Genomic DNA, 23,148 nt, shown 5'->3' with positions numbered 1-23,148 from the left:
CTGTTCCTGAAGGACTGCACCCCATGGAAAGGACCCATGCTGGAGCAGTTAGTGGAGAGCTGCAGCTCATGGGAAGGACCCATGTTAGGGAAGTTCATGAAGGACTGTCTTCCATGGGAGGGACCCCAGGCTGGAGCAGGGACAGAGTGCGAGGAGTCTTCCCCCTGGGGAGGAAGGAGCGGCAGAGACAGCGTGTGATGAGCTGACCCCAGCCCCCATTCCCCATCGCCGCTGGGAGGGAGGAGGTAGAGAAATTGGGAGTAAAGCTGAGCCCAGGAAGAAGGGAGGGGTGGGGGGAAGGTGTTTTTAGTTTTATTTCTCATTACTCTACTCTGATTTGACTGGTAATAAATGAAGCTGATTTCCCTACGTCAAGTCTGTTTTGCCCATGATGGTAATTGCTGAGTGATCTCCCTTGTCCTTATCTCGACCCTTTTGTTGTATTTTCTCTCCCCTGTCCAGTTGAGGAGGGGAGTGATAGAGCGGCTTTGGTGGGCACCTGGTGTCCAGCCACAGTCAACCCACCACAAAAATAAAATGCGAATGCTCATCTTTTTATGGGTGCGTGTACATACACTGTTTATACACATATACAGTGCAGGCACATATATGCATACGCACCTACACACAAACACAAGCACTTTCCCACCTCAAATCACTCAAATTTATATAAAACTTCATTAACTTAAGCCATTTGGGAGAGAAATGCCATTGCAGAAGGGAAAGTTGCCTCCAGGCCGTGCTTCTCCCCAATTAGGTTTAAAAACAGCTGAGAGAGAGAGAAAGGATTTGTACGCAAAGTGGCGCAGGGGTGCTAGCCCAGTTACTTAAAGGAGTAATCAGGGGTTGAGGCAGAAAAATATCGCTTCCTGCTTCTACAAAGAGGTTTTCTCTGCCTGCATTGGGGCGTTGATGCTTCAAGCCTGGTTTTGCAGTCCATGTGGGGTGAGGATGAGCTCCGGTGACCTTTGGATACTCTGCTTGGTTGATACTGTCAGCATCAATATCTGTCACATGCAGATTGTACTGCAGTGCCAGGTCTCAGCTGTCACACAGCAGTCACCAGGGGCTACTCCAATATGTCAAGTGACGGAGATATTGGTTACAAAGCCACCCTTCCTTTTCAAGGAAATTACCCAAGCCAGGCAGAACCCTTTTTCCGTTACAGGATATAAACTGATAGAAAAACCAAAGAACTTAAGCATCTGCTACAAGGGAATCCTAATAATAAAAAAAAAGAAATAAATGTGGAGCACCAATCATGGATTTTGCAAAATTAAAAGTTGAGAACAAATGGAGGGAGATGGACAGAAATGAATCAACCCAGTGAGCATATAACGAATGATAAGCAACTGAAAACCCAATTGGGTAGCTGAGGTCAAAGCACTGTGTCATTGAGAATGATTTTCTGCCATAGGACACAGTGGTGTGCACTTCTACAAAATAATTCAGTAAAAGAGTTGTGGGCAGTTTAGGAAGTGTAGGAAGAAAGTTCACGCTTCATCCGCAGGTACACTTTCCACGGTTCCTGGATGAGCATGCGTGTCTCTACTTATATTCCTTCTTCTGAAGTGCTCACAACGATCATGGTGTATTTACTTGGTTTTGTGATGTGAAGATATTTTTAAAGGGCATGACAAAGCTGTACAGAGCTTTATTGCACATAGAGGAAGACAGCAGCTCATCTTTCAGCTTTCTTCACACAGAAACTACTTATCTCTAATTGCAATAAAAATTGGTGTTTACATATTTTTAGCAAACATTCCCAGATTTACAACAGAAGCTTGCCGGAAGATGCAGTGAATTGCTGCTATGTAACAGGAATGTCTTCTCAAGTAAGGTATCAGAAATAGAACTGGACTAGGCATTACTTTGAGAATATGTATCTGCTTAGCAAAGCTGACCATAAACACTATGTTCATAACAGAGTAGAACGCACCTGTCCCATTTCTAAAGCATCTCCGATTCACAACAACTTTACTGCTACACTTAAATGGCCATATTTCTGTGCAATGGGATGTTAGACTCATGTTCTAAGAAAAATTTGTTGGAATTCACCCAGTGGACCAGGGAAGCGGGAAAGGTGGGATGTGAAAGCAACAGCCTGGGACCTTGAAGTGTTTCCACGAACATGCATTCGAGGGGAAAAGGCATGAACTTTCAAATGGGAGTTGAAATGAGAATCCAGGAAAGAAATGGCCTACAAACACACTATAGACAAGCTATATGGCTCCATAAACCAGAGCCTTGCGGTTCCCTTGTTGACAGATTGTCCCCCAGCCTATTTAGTTGCTGAGATACAACAGAAAGGTGTCACTATCTCACAACATTCATGCAATTTGAGAGGTCTCAGGTGACAAGTCAGTAGATGCTGTGTATCTTGCAGCATGCTCTGCCTAAATAACCTGTTTATTCTTAATCTTTTTATATTACAGGGGTTTATGCTGTACTGTTTGAAAAAACAGGAGGGGACCTCCAGGCAGAAAATTCAATCCATACAAATTTTACCTTTCAGCAAAGGAACTTCAAACTTCTAGTCATGTCTTTTACCTCACTGCCCACTGCAATAATTTTTTTTTATGTCTCTTACCATTTGCCAACATCCTATTTCTTCTCCAGCCTTTTACTAGATTTGATGGTTTCACCTGCCCTTTTACCCAATGCAAAGGGATCAAGACAAACAGTAACAGGGAAAAAACCCAACCCCAAACTCCTCTTTCTTCCTCAATAGAGAATGTCACTACGTGCCTGCTTCAAGCCACAGGGTTTCACATTGTTAAGGAACACTGCCACATTATAAATTTACATGAAATTACACTCAAGTTGAACTGGTCATGTCTTCCTCTGTTTGGTGTCCTCCAGACCAAGGTCCCCAGTGTAGTCCCCCAGATTTTCATAGGATATTTCCTTTCATTACTTCTACACACAGATCTTCAGTTGCACTAGCCTACTCTGCTATCCTACTAAATCCTTCATTTCACAGCCTTCACTGTCTCAATAAGGAAGGGATTCTTTTTTTTTTTTGGTCGGCAGAAATTACTGACCATCAAGCAAGTTATCACCTTAACCAGCACTAAAGAAATGTCCCTTTTTTCTTCCTCTACTCTGTTGCAATGGGATTAAAAACACACGGAGACCAGTATGGTGTCAGTTCAGAGCTCTAACAGTGTACCTAGTACCTGCCTTATGATAACGGCCAATCAGTGTTATACAGGGGAAATTAAATCAGAGGATACACACAGTGGATACCTCCCCCAGAATATTTTCTCAGCAGTGGATGGAGTCCTCCCCTCCCCAGGCATTTACCCAGTTGCTTTCTGAACCCCTGTAAAGTCCCAGCATCCCCAATTCTTGCAGCAATTGCACAGCAGGAGTATGTGGTGAGCGAAGAATTACCCTTTTCTGTTTGTTCAAAGGGTTTCTATACTCACTTCCTCATGCTTTAGCATTTTATGCCTTGAACTGCTGTTTCAACTCAGTAGATTGAGCAGTATTTTCAAAAAAAGGTGAAGCAGTATAAAATACACGCACTGATTACAACAGCACCCCCATGCAATTGCCGCAGAGGGGCAGGGAGGCCAGCTGAGGGCACCACCACCTAGAAGTACCTCCAGTTCTGCCAGAGCCCATGCCTCAGGGCTCCCAGGCGTTCCTACCTCCAAACTGGAGTGCCCAACTGCTTTAGCCCCTCTTAACACCAAGCAAAATTTGAATTAGACCTCCTCAAGTCCCTCAAGCCAATACAGTTACTGCATTTGCTTTTGCTTAAGATACTAAACAGACTCTTGCAGATATTGAAGGGACAACTAACAATTTGGCTGAGTACAGTGGCAAAACCATACTTTTTTTTTTCCTCATGAATAAGCAAAATAAATGTTTTTGCACCCGAAGTTTAACAGATTGAATCAAGACAAAGTTCATAAACCAAATGACACAACCTGGGGAAAAATACCTTTGAGTTTTTGGCATACAAACATTCTCATAGATGGAATAAAGACATGATATAGTGCATGCCTGGGAGCAAGTACTCTCTATAGCTCACATTCATCCTTCAAACAAAATGCATTACTCCACATTAGCAACGTTTTTCCTTGGCTAATTAAAACCCAATGAAGCAGCCAATTAAATAAAACACAGTGTTCATTGGAGGAGGAGTTTCAAAGGAGGCAAATGTTAATAGACAAAAAGGAATTAAAAAATTTCAGCGAACAAAGTAAATAGAGGAAATTGGACTGCAGATAAAAAGGAGTGCTAAGGGAAAATAAAGGAAACAAACCTGGCACGGCATTCTTCTGTTGAGCAGTTGATTTTGTTTTTTAAAACAGAAAACAGAAGCAGGTAACGACCGAAGGCTATGAGCAGAGTAAGATCGCATATATGCTAAATGCTACAAAAGTAACATCAAGCTGCAGATAGGGCAGCTGGATGGTCCCACTCATGGGCAAGGTACCTTGTTGCTCCAGGGAACCAAGTTACAGCAGGCGCTAACGCAAGACTGAGAGATGCAGTCTAACAGACTAGACTGTTGAGCGAGACAAAAAGAAACAAAGAGAATGAGTGATAAAAAGGGAAAGAAAAAAGAATGAGAAAAAAAACACGCAGAAGACATACATTTAATCTGCACAGTGTACACATTTCAGAACATACGGGGAAGCAGAGTTTGAAAGCAACATCTCAATATATCTTTGATACTGGGAAAGCAGAGCAATACTAGAGGACAGGAGTAGCTCCCAAGTCACGTCACCAACCGTGGTATGTAGGAGATGAGAAAGGAGGACACTGGTCACAGTACTGAGATGTAAAATCCAGATAAACCAATTTAATCTCCAACAAACTCAATTAGGATCAGTACTGCAGTGGAGCTTGGCCTGTGCTCCATTAATGTAACTGGTAAGAATCAACATTAAGAATAAAAGGGTAGTTGCCAGAACTTCATTTTGGATCAACCCCCACTCAGAGACTTCAACTTTCTGTGTTTTCTGACTTTGTTTGCTTGGTTTTGAGTTGAACTAACTTGCTTGCTTCTCCCTAGCGGTCTTCCTTCAGAACAGCAAATGTTCTGCTTATCTTAGGCATTTTCTATGACTTACGCCGAACCACATGCTTTGTGGTAAGAATACTACCCTCTGGTGACAGACACTCGCCTCCACAAAACCTGAGAATGTTTGTGGATCGAGGTCTCCTCTTGCATCACCTACCCGTGCTTTCATATTTTCTCCAGTGTAGACAGACAAGCGGAATATGAAAGATGGTTTCCTTTGTGAAATCACCATGCAGCAAAACATAGTTTTTCTGTAAGCTGGCAATTATGTCAACTCAGAAGCAAATAGAAAAAAGCAGTAAATAGCTTATTCATCCATCCATCATTACTCTGCTGTTCTCGCATTTCAACTATTAAGTACTGCATGTACAGAATTTAAATGTTGGCTCTTTTGCTTTGAATAGACAACAAAGCTACAAAGCTTTCATCTGGTGGTGAGGAGTTCACATTTTGAATCACGGAATTTTGGTGACCCCAGTTCCACACTGTTACTGAAGAACTCTCTGACAGCTGAAATATGACTCGCTCAAGGCGCAACACTTATTAGAATTACTTGGCATTTTACCAGTGGGATTATAATTCAAGTTGTGGTAAGCGTTCATTTAAAAAAAAAAAAGAAGAGTAAAATTTTAGCCCTTTACAAAAAAAAAGGCAATTAAAAAAAGACTAAGCAGTAAACACTCAATTGTACAATATGAACAGAGAACCATGCTACCTTCTACAAGGCATTAATGTCTTTCTGAGCTGCAAGTAAGAGCAGCAGAGTTAAGGTTAAGGTTCTGAGATAATCAGTAACATCCAAGACTGTCAATTTGGCAACTATCTTTCTCCACAACTCTGAATCATCCTTTCAGCTAAAAATACTTAAAGAAAACTATTCCAATTTGAAATGGAAGTGCTATCCTATCCCTGAAGCATAATTAGTTGCATTAATTTTTTTCAGAATACACAGAAATTGTTAGTAACACGTTATGTTAACGCTCCAGAAAAACCTTACCCAAGGTAAGGATGACAGCTCTTAGTCTCCAAGAGGCCTCACCTGTGCTTATATGCTCTCTTTCACATTGTTCCAAAAAAGCATATTTACATTTTTTAAATGTTATGTTAGTTTTCTATGTGCAGATGGTCATATGCTGCACGGCATTGGCTAAGACAAGTTGATAACATATATGAATGCAGATATATGAAGTGCATTAATAGCGACAAACAATATGTTAATACTTTCCCAGTAGAACTCATAATTCCACTGATTTCAGTAAGGTTTTGCAAATTATCATTATAATGCATTCCGCCGTACGGATGTGCTTTACATTCTCTGCATGCTGCCAGTACATACCACACACAGCTAAACAAGATGCTCTAGCATTCCCTGCCAATACACAGATATAATGCAATCACCACCTGGATGAGAGACTGTACATATTCCATAACACCTTTTATTACGTGATTAAAAACCACAGAGGATACAACTGAAAACACTGTACCCTTTAAAGTGAGTTCTCAGGATTTGCACACTTTGCATAGAGGCAGAGTTATTTGGACCACGCTACAGAGGCACATATGGTTTAGTAAAAATTCAAAGAAATTAAACTGCATTACAATCAAGGATATCCTCCCACTCTCTGGGAAACAGTTTGTGTCAAAGTATTCTAGAATTATCTATCTTGAAAATCCCAGGAGCTCCAGTATTTCAGGTTTGAACAGCCAGGCTTCAGTGCATCTTGCTGTCCACCCCAGCAGTAATGTCCTTTCCCCCAGCACCAAAGTTAGCTTCTCTGTCAGAGCCCACAGGCGCAACAGGGTAAGGTAATGACAGGGGAGCAAAATTCTTCTTTCGAATACTAATGCAACTTATTAGTTCTGTAATTGAAGCATATATAAATTGATGTGTATATATCAATATGTCTTGACATATTATCATATATCATATATCGCTAGGTGTAGGTATAGACCTATATGTATAGACCTATATGATAATATAGGTGTATATATATAGGCTCTTGTCCTGCTGTGGGACTTCAACCACCCTGACATCTGATGGAAAAGCAGCACAGCAAGCTGTAGGCAATCCAGGAGACTCCAGGAATGCACTGAGGGTAACTTCCAAGCCAGGTAACAGAGACAGCCCTACCAGAGGGGATGCGATACTGGACCTGACGGTCACCAGCGCAAGTGAGCTAATCGGTGACATCAAGATTGGAGGCAGCCTGGGCTGCAGTGATCATGCACTGGTGTTTGCAGTCCTGAGGGATATGGGTCAAGCAAAGAGTAAAGTCAGGACCCTGAATTTTAGGAAAGCGAACTTCCAGCTGTTCAAGGAGTTTGGAGCCCCTGGGAAACTGCCCTCAAGGACAAGGGAGCAGAACAGAGCTGGCTGATCTTTAAAAATGCTTTCCACAGAGCACAAGAGCTCTCGATACCCAGGTGTAAGAAATCAGGAAAGGAAGACAAGAGACCAGCACAGATTGAGCCAGGACGTGCTGGTCAAACTAAAGGGCAAGAAGGAAATGCACAGGCAGTGGAAGCAGGGACAGGTATCCTGGGAAGGGTATAAGGGTGCTGCCCAGTTGGGGTCAGGAAGACCAAGGTGCAGATGGAGCTGAACTTGGCAAGGGATGCAAAGAGTAATTATAAGGGCTTCTACAGGGATGTCAGCCAGAAAAGGAAGGTCAAAGAAAGCATATCCCCCTGATGAGCAAGACTGGCAAACTGGTAACAACGGACAAGGAGAAGGCTGAGGTGCTCAACAACTTTTTGGCCTCAGTCTTCACTGGCAACCTCTCCTCCCAGGCCTCTTGAGTGGATGGGCTGCAAGACAGGGACTGGGGGAGCAAAGTCCTCACCGCTGTAAGAGAAGATTAGGTTTGTGACCACCTGAGGAACCTGAAGATATAGGAGTCTGTGGGACCTGATGAGATGCATCCCAGAGTCCTGAGGGAATTGGCTGATACAGTTGCCAAGCCACTCTCCACGACAGTTGAAAAGTCATGGCAGTCAGCTGAAATCCCTAGGGACCGGAAGAAGGGAAACACTGCACCCATTTTTAAAAAAGGTAGAAAGGAGGACCTTGGGAACTACCAACCTGTCAGCCTCACCTCTGTGCCTGAGAAGATCATGGAACAGATCCTCCCAGAAGCTATGCTAAGACACGTGGAGGACAGGGAGGTGATTCGAGACAGCCAGCATGGCTTCACCAAGGGCAAGTCCTACCTGACCAACCTAGTGGACTTCTGTGATACAGTGACTACATCAGTGGATAAGGGAAGAGCTATGGATGTCATCTACCTGGACTTCTGTAAGGCCTTTGACACGGTTTCCCACAACATCCTTCTCTCTAAATGGGAGAGATATGGATTTGGTGGGTGGATGAGGAATTGGTTGGATGGTCACATCCAGAGGGTAATGGTCAATGGCTCAATGTCCAGATGGAGACTGGTGACAAGTGGTACCCTTCAGGGGTCCGTACTGGGACAAATAATATTTAATATCTTCATCAGTGACACAGACATTGGGATCAAGTGCACCCTCAGCAAGTTTGCAGATGACACCAAGCTGAGTGGTGCGGTTGACACACCTCAGGGACAGGATGTCTTCCAGAGGGACCTGGACAAGCTCAAGAAGTGGGCCTTTGTGAACCTCATGAAGTTCAACAAGGCCAAGTGCAGGGTCCTACACCTGGGTCAGGGTAACCCCCCCGGTATCAATACAGCAGATAGAGAGCAGCCCTGCAGAGAATGACTTGGGGGACGAAAAGCTGGACATGAGCCAGCAACGTGAGCTCACAGCCCAGAAGGCCAACTGTATCCTGGGCTACATTAAAAGATGCATGGCCAGCAGGTCAAGGGAGGTGATTCTGCTCCTCTGCTCCACTCTGGTGAGACCCCACTGAGAGTACCGCATCCAGTTCTGGAGCCCTCAGCGCAGGAAAGACATGAACCTGTTGGAGTGGGTCCAGAGGAGGGCCACAAAGTTGATCTGAGGGCTAGATCACCTCTCCTGTGAGGAAAGGCTGAGAGAATTGGGGCTGTTGAGCCTGGAGAAGAGAAGGCTGCGGGGAGACCTGATTGTAGCCTTTCAGTACTTAAAGGGGGCTTGTAAGAAAGATGGGGACAGACTTTTTAGCAGGGCCTGTTGCGATAGGACAAGAGGAATGGTTTTAAACTAAAAGAGGGTAGATTCAGACTGGATATAAGGAAGGCATTCTTTACAATGAGGGTGGTGAAACACTGGAACAGGTTTCCCGGAGAGGTGGTAGATGTCCCGTCCCTGGAAACATTCAAGGTCCGGTTGGACGAGGCTCTGAGCAACCTCATGTAGTTGAAGATGTCCCTGCTTATTGCAGGGGGGGTTGGACCAGATGACCTTTAAGGGTCCCTTCCAACTCAAACCATTCTATGATTCTATGACAACTTTCTTAGGATTTTTGCTCAACTGTCCCTTCTCTTTCTCTCTATTTGTTTAGTTCATTTCTAGATTCTATGCTAAGTATACATGGAGTTGAGATGTGGGCATGTAACACGAAAACCATGAAGCAAACTGAAAGAAAGCTGATAAATCCAGCTTAGTGGGCAATTTTTCATTCTTCTGGATGCCTCTATGCAAACAGTTCTTGTACATCAGGACAAAGCCTCTACCTAATTAAACTGTGTAACTGCCTGTATTAGCAATAGAAAGTGTGCACATGTTGCTGTTACAATGAGAGTACTCTGATGGCTGGCTAGTAGCTCTTCCTGCTACTTGAATGTAAACACTTAACAGATTCAGAACAGCTACCCTTGCTGGGGTCTTCCCTCCAGAACATTACCAAACTCCTTATGGCTTTCACATCTTTATTTTGTCAATGGGAATTTTATATAAATGCATGGGTAGAACTGGGATTTTTAAGAGACTACGGAAGTCAGATGACCTAGTATCACTGTAATCCAAAGGAATAAGCATCTTCATGGTCTTCTAAAAATTCTACCTTATTTGAACAATGTTATGGCAGGCAATTAAGCCGCACCAGACATGTACTGTTTCCAGCACTTTGCTCGTTAGCGTGTTGTGTCTTCCACGATTTGCCCCACCCCCCCCCCCCCATTACCTTTTGTTCAATTTCTTCGTAATCATCCTGGTAACTTCCACAGATTGCGCTGGAGGATGAGGAGAAGGTGGGGCCCTGAGAGTAATACTGCGAGCTCCGGTAGCCATCCCGCCGCAGCTTGTCACACTCTGCCGGAAGACAGAGAAAGGAGAGATTAATCCATGACAAGAGCCATTACTGTTCATTCTTGGTGTACAGTGCACTTACAAAAGTACACAGTATTTTCCTGAAACTGTTTACCATACATTAGCATTGTCTGTCCCAAGTAACAGAATCCAAAGGTGCACTTCTTATATTTGTATGTATATTTTCCTCTCCCTCACATGTAGCATATACATATGCCCACAAATAGCTTGTACATATGGCTTTTATTTAACCCAGAGATGGCACGAGCTTTGGAAAGAAGGGGGAAATGGATTTATTTATTTATTTGAGGCCTGGCTCGGTGTCTTGACAGATGGCAGCATCTTGCAGGATGGGAGACGGAAGCATGTGAGTAACACCAGGGGTCTCATTTGCCAGGCCGGTAGACATCCATTATGTGCCTTACACTCGAAATGATGATGTTGCTCACTACTCAAGCACCATCTGCTAAATAACTTTGGCACTGACCACTTGTCTTGTCTTCCTGCCTGCGGAAGAGACCATTTATTGTGATTTTGGAGAGAGGAATGCAAATCACAGGGATCTCAAAATCTCATGTCGCTGCAGAGCACGCGTAGTTTTAATACTGAAGAGTCTTCAAAGTTCAGAAAGAATTCAGAGCAAACACGCATCCCAACTCAAACCAGCCAAAACCCCAGCCAGCATCTCATCCCCCTCACCCAAGTTTTCCACAATCATCTTCCTGCCTCCTAATTGATATTCAGTGTGACCGTGCTAAAGAATAACAGACGCCAGAGCATAAGGAAAAATTAATGTTCAAGATGCAGCAACCCAACTCAGCAGCCCAGTCGAACTGTTAGCTTTACATTTCCAGAGATGCATATCTGAATCTGTTGAAAGATGAGGGAAGCAAAAAGAAAATTGTTTGGTATGTTTCTGTCTAAGGAACTGAAATTTCTGCACAATACACAGATGTTATCATGACACAAAGCGCTTTTCTCATCACTTGCTGGAGAAAGACTTTCTGTGATTGTATCATCTGTCTCCCTATCTTGGTCTAATAGCCCTAAAAATGGAAAACATGCAAAGTTTATATTGAGGGCAAGGTTTTAGAGAGGTTTTGCCTGGCAAGTGATTAAGTGGAGTTACAATTTGCAGCTCCAGAATATATTTCCCCTGTCACGCTCAGATGCTTCCAAGACTGAAGTCTGGAGGACTCTCTGCTGATGGGTTAACTGACCTAGAGCAACCACAGCTCTACGATGACTTAATCAGTGCAGGCTCCCCTATATCTGCACGTCAAGATGGCAAGAATCATAGAATCATAGAATCATTTTGGTTGGAAAAGACCTCTAAAATCATCAAGTCCAACCATTAACCTAACCCTGCCATTCCACCACTAAACCATGTCCCTAAGTGCCTTGTCTACCCGTCTTTTAAATACCTCCAGGGATGGGGACTCCACCACTTCCCTGGGCAGCCCGTTCCAATGCTTGACAACCCTTTCTGTGAAGAAATTTTTCCTAATACCTAGCCTAAGCCTCCCCTGGCACAACTTGAGGCCATTTCCCCTCGTCCTATCGCCCGTTACCAGGGAGAAGAGGCCGACCCCCACCTGGCTACAGCCTCCTGTCAGGCAGTTGTAGAGGGAGATAAGGTCTCCCCTCAGCCTCCTCTTCTCCAGGCTGAACACCCCCAGTTCCCTCAGCCGCTCCTCGTAAGACTTGTGCTCCAAGCTTACAGTTTGACAACTAGCCATCTCCATCAGAGCCAGACGTATGCCCTGGCCTATCACATGTTTCCGTATGGGCTCACAAAGGGCAGTATGGCATGAACCTGTCACTTCTCTCAGCCGAGTTGAGTGCAATTCTGCTCCAGAGTTTTGAGCCACAAGCACTGAATTCAGCGCTGCTGTGCATAACTCAACCTCTCCATGTAAAACCTTGTGGCCCCTGCAATGGGCAGTCAGGCCAAATGTACATTCATACTGAAATACCTCCAAGGCCTCTCAGCCCCAATCTCCTCTTCATTTTATAAGAGGAACTCCCATGTAACTGCATTTGACCCTGAGCTGGTAACACACGGGAGCAGGTCTTGGGTGCAGAGATTTACTGCTTTTCCAACAACTTGAAACCATACTCTTACATGATAATTTGAGCCATAAATCACCAGGGTGAACAGAAGGCACAGCACTGATACCTCAGTAATTCGTCTGACATGGTATTACCATGGAAAACCAGGATTAATGTTTACCTTGTCTGTGTAGTCAGACCTACACACTGCACTGCTCCATGGTGGAAAGAAGGCTGGATTTTGCTGGGTGGGGACTGGGTGCACTGGCTCCTTCCCTCTCCTTTAACCGCCTTTGGTAACATTTAGTGCCTGCCACTAAAACTAGTCGCAGTATCTTGAAAGTTTATGTGAAGGAAAATGCATTGCCCTGCCAGCAGCAAAACTGGTCAGAGGGCGAGGGATTCGTGGTCATTTTCAGAAGTTTTTGATAACTTTTGGTTTTGGTTTTTTTTTTTTTAATTGTAAAGGAACTGTGCAAGACTAAGTGTCATTTTTCATGGGCTTCTTCACAAAACTGTTATTTTCCCTACCAGGGTCAGGGTGCCCAGTATTGACCTGGCTGCAGGGAGAAAGGCTCTAGGTGCTGATTTTCAAGGCTGGACCCCAGCTGAGCCTGGGACGTGTCCCCCAGGTGCGGCCCCAGCAGCAGCGCAGAGCCACAGCTTTCTGCCAGCCCCCTGCCACTAAAACTACTCACAGTATCTTGAAAGTTTATGTGAAGGAAAATGCATTGCCCTGCCAGCAGCAAAACTGGTCAGAGGGCGAGGGATTCGTGGTCATTTTCAGAAGTTTTTGATAACTTTTGGTTTTGGTTTTTTTTTTTTTAATTGTAAAGGAACTGTGCAAGACTAAGTGTCATTTTTCATGGGCTTCTTCACAAAACTGTTATTTTCCCTACCAGGGTCAGGGTGCCCAGTATTGACCTGGCTGCAGGGAGAAAGGCTCTAGGTGCTGATTTTCAAGGCTGGACCCCAGCTGAGCCTGGGACGTGTCCCCCAGGTGCGGCCCCAGCAGCAGCGCAGAGCCACAGCTTTCTGCCACCAGCCTGGACCAGCCCTCCACACCTCAGGCCTGAACCTGCGGCCACCGCTCACTAAATTAGCCCTAATGAGATTACTTGTATAAGCAAGCACTGCTCACATGACCATCACAGCATCAGCTCTGTAGCTGTCTACATCCACATGTCCACACACAGACACTCTCACAAGCATGTAACAGGGAGTTTAATATAAAAAAAATCGCTTGTCTGTGTTTCTAAGTATTTATTACTAACCAGTAAAGACATCGTTGCACTGAGAATTAAACTAACACTATATTCACAAGTACAAACTTAGAAACTTGGCATCCAGGTTATTCAGACATCTGAATAGCTCCAATTTGCTGGGAATAACTAGCCATCCCACTGGACGGGTCGAGCAATGAAAGACAGAAGGATATGCCCCAGAAACATCTGAGTTTGCCTGGTACTCAAGAACAGCATCTAGAACCTCAGACCAGTCGCTAAAATGCAAATAGGAGATGCCATCCGGACCAGAGGCAGCTTCCCAGAGGAGCAGAGGTGCGGCCCAAAGCCTCCGAAACAGAAACTCCCCTGTGCAGTGGGAAAAAGGGGAAAGACCAGCACACGCTTCGCTTGCCGTCGCACCACCCCCTGCTGTCTCCTTGTCAGCAAGAAGGGACAAGCGACGAGCTGACAGCTGCATCTGCGTGCTTGAAAAATTATCTCAGCTAAAGTCAGGGTGACTTCTTGGCAGAGCCTTTCACGCTGTAACTTGTATTTTGTAGAGTGGGATTTTATTTTTCCTTTTTTTTTTTTTTTTTTGTACTAGAGAGAGGCTATTAACTGCACGAGTCAGCTAAACTGTCAACTACATAAATAAATTTGCTGACTAGTACATTAAAACACATTTATCCACTCACCGCATATCACTAAAAAACTGCTCTACTCCCCGAGGTCAGAAATCTTTTTTTTTTTTTTTATCTTTAAACATTGTAGCCAACCCCTTCTGTAAATACCCACAAACCACATTCCTCCCTAAGTCACGGCTATAAACACTGTCTTACAAGTAACTTTTCAAAATTTCACCTAAAACCAGACAGACTGTAGTACAATATCCATTCGTCTTGTAAAAATAAACTTTTTTAAATGACCCATTTTTACTTTATAGGTCACACTGCGCTTTAACAATCACAGTATGTACTATATCACTGCTTTTTGTTTTAGAAGAACCTTCTGTTTCAAAGCTGAAAAATAACTGCATGTCACTGTAATTTACTTCACATGTACTTTGATTTTGTTTTTCCAGTTGAGCTGAGACAACCAAGACCTGGTGGGTTGGTGACAGACAGGCGTGGGTGCCAGAAGACCTGGATTCCCCACCCAGCACTGCTGCATCTGAGCAAATCACTTTGGGTTAGATCCAGTCAAGAACTTACATCTACAGACAAGACATGACACAATCTAAATTTCATGTACGTGCCTCCTAAACTGGGAGTCCAGGTGGGTATCTACACTCTGCCTGCAGCACACGGGTATATAGTGAGGCACCTCGGGACAAAGCCAACTAAGGAACCACACCACACCAGCAATGACCAACGCTGGGTCCACTGCCACAGGCATCCCTCTCACGAGGGGCAGGAGAACATAACGGGGATTTCAACATCTTTACTGATGACGTGGTTTTCATCCAACAGTTGCTTAAAATAAAGTGCTACTGCAAGTTAAAGTATTTTTCATGTAGAAACGACTTTAAGGTCTTTCAGGACGAGGTGAGCACAGGCTAGATCTCCAACTTCCTAACAGCGTGCTCCAAAGACTAGGCAAAAAGGTTGCCACGTGGAACGTTAACACCCAGAGTTATGCTTTGTTTGGGGTGGGACCACTCATATGGGTGCATACCGAGACGTGCCCCGAGCACATCTCCCAAGCCAGGACCTCTCCAAAGGGCGCAGCGGCCTCTCCGCCTGCTCGCAGCGCTGCAGTGAGGCACCGATAAGACCAGGGTAGCTCTGGACTACACAGTTAACCGGGGAATTCCAGGGAGGTAACTTTTCAAGATAAAGAGCTTGTTGAGAATGATTATGCCTGGGACCGTAATTAAAACAGATGCCCTAGTTCAAAGGTCCCTCTGGTTAGCAAAGCTAGCTAAAATTACTGCCTTTCGCTCTCTGCCTCTTTACGAGTCCCTCATTGGTAAACTGGGGATAAGTACGCACAGCTTGCTCTGTGTGGATGAAACAGGCTGTATAAAAGCAGAGCTGTACAAAGGCAATCTTGTTTTTGACAAGTATCTCGTGCTAAATATGATTTTAAAAAAATGCAGCTCAATTTAACTCCAGTGCAGCATCTATTTTCGTCCCTGGTTCTAAATATGAGGCAGACAGCTTGCCTCTACCACTTCATATTCCTCCCAAAAAAATTCATTCAGCTTGGATCAAATCCCATTTTCCTTAAATGTATAAATCCCCGTATCATCTGCAGAACTTGACTATCACAGGGAGTGCTTCTATATCAAAGCTTCAAACTATGTTGTAAAGCCACAGCAACGATGCACTTGTGTAACAACTGAACTGTAACCAATGCTGACTGCAAAGCAAGTTCATGAACTTCAGCTGTGATATATCCAGAGTGCCGTTTGGTTCAGACTCCCGTTTTAATGGGTCAGGAATTTCAACAGATGTAGTACCGTGGCAGCCCAGCTGAAAAAAATTCTGCTCAACAGCTCGATCTAGATGCTTTGGCTAAATACCAGCCTTTGCCAATCCAGCTACCTCCCCTGTTATTCCCCTCTCTTCCCCCCAAATGCAATTTTATATCACTATTTACAGATCTTCTATTACTATGAGTACATACAGAAAATCATAGGACAAGCCTGGAGACAGTGAACACTGGTACTCAACGCTTCTTCCACAAGCAAGGGCCATATGAAGCGGCAAGTTTTTAACCCATTGGTAAAACTTAATCATTTACTGCAAGGCCTTCTTTCCTGGTGAGTAACAAGAGAGGCCTATCAGACTTTTTTAAGACTGTTATGTGTGTTCCCTCTCTTGAATAAGCAGCCCAGCCCAGCCCAGCCCCACAGGCAGCTGCTAATGACAGATGCTGTGCGCAGTTTCCCAGAAACAAAGATACCTTGGGCTCCACGGGATGAAGGTAACCCTAACAGAGGGCTGTTGGACTCTGCGATGGAGAAGTCTGTTGAATGGAGTACTTGGAGTACTGTGTCCAGTTCTGGGCTCCCCTGTTCAAGAAAGATGAGGAACTCCTAGAGAGAGTCCAGAGGAGGGCAACAAGGATGATAAAGGGATTGGAGCATCTCCCCTATGAGGAAAGACGGAGAGAGTTGGGCTTGTTTAGCCTGAAGAAGAGAAGAATGAGATGGGATCTAATCAACATGTACAAATATCTCAAGGGTGGAAGTCACGAGGATGGAGCCAGACTCTTCTCAGTGGTGCCCAGCGACAGGACAAGGGGCAATGGGTACAAACTGAAACATAAAAGGTTTCAGTTGCATATGCGGAAGAACTTCTTTACTTTGAGGGTGACAGAGCACTGGAACAGGCTGCCCAGGGGGGTTGTGAAGTCTCCTTCTCTGGAGATATTCAAAGCCCGCCTGGATGATGTCCTGTGCAACCTGCTCTGGGTAAACCTGCTTTAGCAGGAGGGTTGGACTAGATGATCTCCCGAGATCCCTTCCAACCCTTGCCATTCTGTGATTCTGTGATTCAGAGAAATCTTGCTGAAAGCGACCAAATGTGTTTATGTTAGGTCTCCAAGGCACAAGTGCTCTCTGTCTCCTTGGGAAGGGCGTCCTGACCTGGTAAAACTAGATGTCCACCTGGGCTTGGGAAGCTCATCCTTCCAGACTGGCTTCTCCACGATGCTTCAGGGCTCAGCCATACAGACTCTTGTAGTTGCACAAGAAAACACGGGGCATGAAAGTATAACATTGAAGTACAGCAGGTATGCAGTTAAGGCTTATTTTCAAGGGTCCAAATCAGATGCAGGGCTTTAAGAAGGATCCAAACTAAAAGGAACTCTGCAATGTGAAAATACCTCTAACGGGGTTAAGTCAATGCAAACATGCTGATCATTCCCTTCTTTCTTTTCTTGAAGCATTCAAAAACAAATACATTTAATCCTACCTTTAATTCCCCAGGTAATCTGTGTGATTTAGCCATACAGGAAACCTTTCTAATGGCACCAAAATGCAACAGCCATTACAAATTACATTTGTTAACAAGCTGTCACTGGGGAGCGCTCAAAATAATTATCACTGTTTGTCTTAATTTAAATTTCTGCAAGTGTGTTATACGACTACATTTAGTGGTGACAAGATGTCTTAAGTTTTAACAGTTTGCTTCCTTTTGCATGTTTGATGCTGGCATTAAAATCATTGTCCCCGCTTTTTCCCTAGCATTTTTATGGATATTCGTTGTTTCTTAGACAACTGAGCACAGCTAATACAAAAATAAGAAGGGAGGTTTTTTTTTTTTTTCTCTCTGAAGATGCTTAATGTTAAACTTAAAGCTATCTAAAAAGCTGCAAACAAGCATGTATAACACCCCAATCCAAGCGAGGAAGGAGGAAGAAAAGGGAAAAGGGAAGCAACTGGAAGCTTGATATTCCTTGTGATCGAAGTTGCTTTACCTAGCACTGAAACAACTACACCCCAGACAGTTCCAATTTCTTCTCTCCACTAAAGGCACAGATGTGAAACGGGGTGAGGTTCAATACTCTTTCAGCTAAATCTCCCCACTGATTCTGACTTGTATCATAAAGCATTAAGAAAACACATTAATCTGGTTTAAGAAAAAAAAAAAAGTATCATTAGTACTATTTTGAAACAAATTTTCATCCTCTTTTAACCCTTTCACTGGAATTGCTTTCACTTGTAACGTATATCATGAAATCAATCCACATATAACCACCCTTTATGTTTTTATACTCAGAACTAAACCTCAAAACAGAGAACCTAAATGCTTCCGAGTAGCTCAGTTTTTCAGCACAAGAGCACCTTCCAAATACATGCAGTGTAGACTCACGGTCAAATTCTGCTTAGTTTCACTTCAATACTCACTTTTTTATTCCTTATTAGAAAGGACAGTTGGAGTATGGAACTTGGCCAAAACCATCAACATATGTACTGCCAATTAATTCAGGAACAGTAAAGAGGGCAGGATACACAGGCAGAACCTCTGCTACTAACTTGACTACTGAAACTAAAGTAATGGGAAATAAGTTGATTTCTATTTTTTTGATTTTACAGCTCCAAGGCCTTTCCGGAACATATGGTCAACCTCTAGCCTTTAATGGTCTTTTACTTCATTAAGGTTTCCAGTTGGTAGGGAGCTCACATCTTGACATCTCTCTGAACCTGAACCAGACCTATTGTTAATATGAAGTGGTTCCCCCCTATTTTGCAGCTCTTTAATGAAACATACGATTATTTTAAGTCCATAATCTTCTCAGCAGGATTACCGACTAGTAGGGCTGACCCTAATATTGCTCATCTGAACAGTGATCTGGCAGATGCACTGAGAAAACAAAGGCTAAACACATACCTGTCTGGAGGGTCTTGCAGCAAGACATAATAGAGGCTTTATGAGTAACTACTTAAATCCGGTTTTATTTGACAATGCTAACCAGATGTCTTCTGGAAAACAAATCAAGTGTTTCAATCACTGCTGCTTAAATACATTCCTTGAATTTGGCCAACAAAGCTAAACAGAAGCTACAGTCAGCCAAATCCAGCTCTTCTGAAGATGAGATAATATATGAATCATCGCAGACATTGGAACAACGAGCCCTATATTATGTACATAGCTCGAATCAACACAATTACCCTGGGGGAAAACAGGCACAAAGTACAGGCAGTCGTGCAGGAAGTCTCCGCAGCTATAGTCTGAAAAAGGAGTATGCAAATCAGCATATGGACTGTTCCCATTCTTTATACAGGTACACCTTCCTCAGTACATATCTGATGCCTTGTTATCCGCTGGGAAGGGCAGCCAGCCCGGGCAGTAACCAGCAGCATGCGATAAGACATTGCCCCTCATCTGCAACTCGAACTGTGCCAAGAGAGCACCCGCAAGACCCCTCAGGAGGTGGCTCTCTCCTGACAGCCTGATACTGTTTCTGCCTGGCTGTGTTTGTCCTTTAACATTAACACAGGTATTTTACTCCTTCCCTTTATGCCTGTCGTCTCCCCAACTCACAGACAAATGACAACACGCAACAGTTTTGGGGTTTTTCTTAAATCAGAAGTGCTCCACAATGCTAATTGCTGGAATTGGAAGATAACTGCCCCCTGGAAATCAGGCTATATGTGCCCCTCCCTGCCTCCCATCACTCCAACCAACTTACATCCACATTTGAGGGAGAATATAGGATAGTTTAAAAAATGCAAAAGCAAAGGAGAGTTCAGGTGTGACAGGAAAATTTGTCCTGTTCCTTCACTTCTTCATAGTTTGCCGGATTATCCCAGGCCAGTGCATTCCAGATTACTTCAGGCTTTCCTTCTAGGACACTGGACCTACACCTGTGAACACACTGCTAACGCTGCAAACCTGTCCAGAACACAGACAGGCACACTTACAACACGGCCCAAGCAGCTAAGCAAAGCAACACTACTGTGTCTCCTCCCCACCTTCATGCTTTGTGCCTTATTGCTTGGCATTTTTAGATTATAGCGCAGTTAGCAGAACAAGCGTTAGTCTCAATTCACTTCTCTTACTCCAATATTTGCATCATTGCTTTATACTGCTGCTGCTGTAGCTGTTCGCCCAGATGAAGACCACTATACTTTAAGGACTTCTTCAGGCAATGGTCCTTTAAACACAACCATGCTGCAGAGCACCAAGCCAGAGCTGTCAGTGCACTGTGTCAGGGCTGCGGGCTGTTTTATGGTGCTACCCTCTTGACTCTGGCTGAGGACCTGCTCAACCTCTTGACCTCACAGGCCAAAAAAGCTGTAGGAAACACTGCAGTATGTGGCATTTGCCCCTTCAGCACAGATAATGGTCTGCCTTAGAAAAAAAATAATTAATGCCACTCTGAACATTAAACTCATTGGTCTGCTACCGTCCACAGCAGACCCTCAGAGCTAGTCCAGCCACTCGGTAAACATCTCATGTTGCCAGCTCTTCAGCCTTGGAGCAGAGCACACAGTGCAAGGGGGTAGGGTTGATTTGGGGGTCCTGACCCCACGCAGAGCCTCAGCTATTCCTCCCCACCTGTCTTCTCCATCTCCCATTTTCACCATTCCCTAGGAAGAACAGTGACGTGGAGCAGAGAGTCACACAAGACTCCTCCACAGTTTTGTTTCCATCTGAACATTTGTATGCTGGAAGACATACGGTGACCATGAAAATGTGAGGAAGGGGCCACTTAAGACCAGCTCTCAGGAAAGGCCAGCTAGAGCAGCTTGGCTCTGAGGGCAGGGAAGCAGGTGCCTTGGATGGCACATGTTTGGTATCCAAGGTGTCACCCCACCTGCTCCACCGGGAAGGTCCTGGCTGCCTCCCCAGAGAAAGGGAGAACATGTTTTATCCAGTGCAAACAAAACATTTACAATAATGGGATCTACCACCCCAACACAAGAACTGTGACATCCTGTAGATGTTTAAATCATGCTGCAATGGTACCATGATTATGAAGTGCAGCCGAATTTGCTCATCTGCTCTAGCCACCAGATTAAGCCAACCGAGAGCTTTAATTTAAAATGTAGTAACACAACCTGGGTTAAACATGTTCAAGCCACTGATTTTAGTCAGTGACAACCTTAGTTGTCCACTTCAGTTCTCCAGAACAGATATACTTGGCATTGCAAACTTTCCAGCTTTCAAGTGCTTCATTTTCTAATTCAGATTACTGGAAAATACTGGGTTTTAGAACCTTAGGTGGCACCTGAGTGCCTGCTTGCCTAAGGAAGGATAAATAGCTTTACCTCAGTTATGAACAAATTTGAATGCAAGATCTTACCACTTATACTTGAAAGTAGCTTCGTAAAGGAAAAGCACAGTATTTTCCCTTGATTCAGACGGATAGAAGTGTAGTTCGTAAGTACAAAAATCTAAAAAATGTCCCCATGCAACATCTACTATCACATGCTGCATCCACTTCCACAGTGCAATAACCAGTGGACATTTCAATATATAATATACAAAGTAAAATAATCAACTGCACAAAAAAATAAGGAAAAATCTCCTCCTCCAAACACAACACTGTTTCCTGTAATGGTATATGCAGAGCATGCAGAGATCACCAGGCAGAGTACTTAATTTATCTTAAGACAGGTTAGGTACCATACATTTTAATATCTCTATCCCTAACTGTTTATTCTTAACCCAATGTAAGCATAAGCAGCCATAATAGCTTTTCTGTCCCTTAAATGGTGCTTAAAAGTTTATTCTAGACAACAGACAGCTTTCTATCTATTTCAGTAGGTTTTTTAGCTAGATCCATGCTGTCAAAAATTTGCCGAGCTGTTAAAATTATACCAGAATAAATAGGTTTGACCTTGCATTATCTTAAAAGCTAGTCAGGATTTTATCTGGTTAGTATTAGATGGATGAAAACACCTTGATAGAAAGAAATACCTTGCTTGAATTATTTTTAAAGATTTTATACACTCGGTATCTTTACAGGTGGTTTAAATGACTGTTGTACTCTACGTGTGAATTGCTATTTGTTAGTTAAGTTTTATATTTTTCTCATTCACTAGGGCAACAATGAATGAAATAACAAATTAATAGTCTGTAATCAATTTGCTATGTACTAGCAGCATCAGATCTCATAATCCAACAAGAACAGAACTGGACAACTTTCAAACAGGTGTGTTTTAATGGTCTGTACTATAGCTACTAATTTAGCCCTCAGGACCACATTATCAGGCTAGATGGGAACATGAGAGCTTCTCTCTTTCTTCACTACCTCCTCTAAAGGTAGTATCAAAATATACACAAATGATTTCTGAGTGGTGGTTCACTCACCTGTTCTTAAAAACGTCCAATGATTTCATAGCCCCAAAAATTTATCTCAGCGCTTCACTATCCTTACTGCAAAGAAGCTTGCCCTATTATCAAACTTAAGTATTTCTCCCCTGTCGTGCACGTCCACTACTTCATCTCCGACTTACCACAAAAAATTAATTTTGCTTTTGTTCTACTCCCTTCCAGTTCGTGCAAAAGCTTTCTGGAGAACATGGGGATTCATCACCATGGAGCATGGTGCACCTTGTCACCCAATTTGTTCATTCCCCACCACCTAAGCAGCGCAACAGGTCACATACTGTTCTACTGCCCCATGCTTCACCTCCACCAATCCATTTTGAAACAGCAAAAAGATGTCAAAATGCAAGCTTCATCACTAGGCCAAGAAATGCAGAATTAAAGTTTCCGTAACAGCCCACTGGTGCTTCTCATGAGGCTACTTTCCTCAAGGTCTTCTGTGCTATAATCATGCAGCATTAGGCAATTTACTTCCTACCCATTAAGAAGTTTTGGAAAAATCTGTCTTTTGAAAAGCAGTTCAGCAATTGTCACAACCACGTCCCGGTTTCTACAGCACTTTTACACTGAATGGAACTCAGCTCTGGCTACACAACTTGTAATCCAATCCTCCAAATATGATCAGAAGCACCTGATTTCACAGTGCTGGCTGAAGCAGCAGCAGAGTAAAACTGATAAAACTTTATTCAAGGCCTCTCTTACTACTCAGAGCCCCTACACACAAGAATGAAATTACTGAAAATGGTGTTAAATTCACGCTGCACCTACTCAGGATAGCTACAGGCCACAGTAAGGAGTTATTTTAAAACTTCTCTTAGGAAATAAACATGGCCTA

General features: G+C 43.6%; 1 protein-coding gene across 1 annotated transcript in view; it reads right to left on the bottom strand.

Annotated features, from left to right (window-relative positions):
• Positions 1–23,148, bottom strand: part of NHSL1 (NHS like 1) — a 59,887-nt gene that overhangs the window by 31,732 nt on the left and 5,007 nt on the right. The window contains exon 3 of the mRNA XM_035899855.1: positions 10,125–10,252. Coding sequence (XP_035755748.1) covers positions 10,125–10,252 — 128 coding nt within the window. The remainder of the gene's footprint in view (positions 1–10,124; positions 10,253–23,148) is intronic.

The sequence above is a fragment of the Egretta garzetta genome, unplaced genomic scaffold, assembly GCF_000687185.1.
Source record: "Egretta garzetta isolate BGI_Z169 unplaced genomic scaffold, ASM68718v1 scaffold397, whole genome shotgun sequence".
Taxonomy (NCBI): Eukaryota; Metazoa; Chordata; class Aves; order Pelecaniformes; family Ardeidae; genus Egretta; species Egretta garzetta.
The sequence above is the reverse complement of the archived record's forward strand: the minus strand, read 5'-3'. Positions and strand labels throughout refer to the sequence as shown.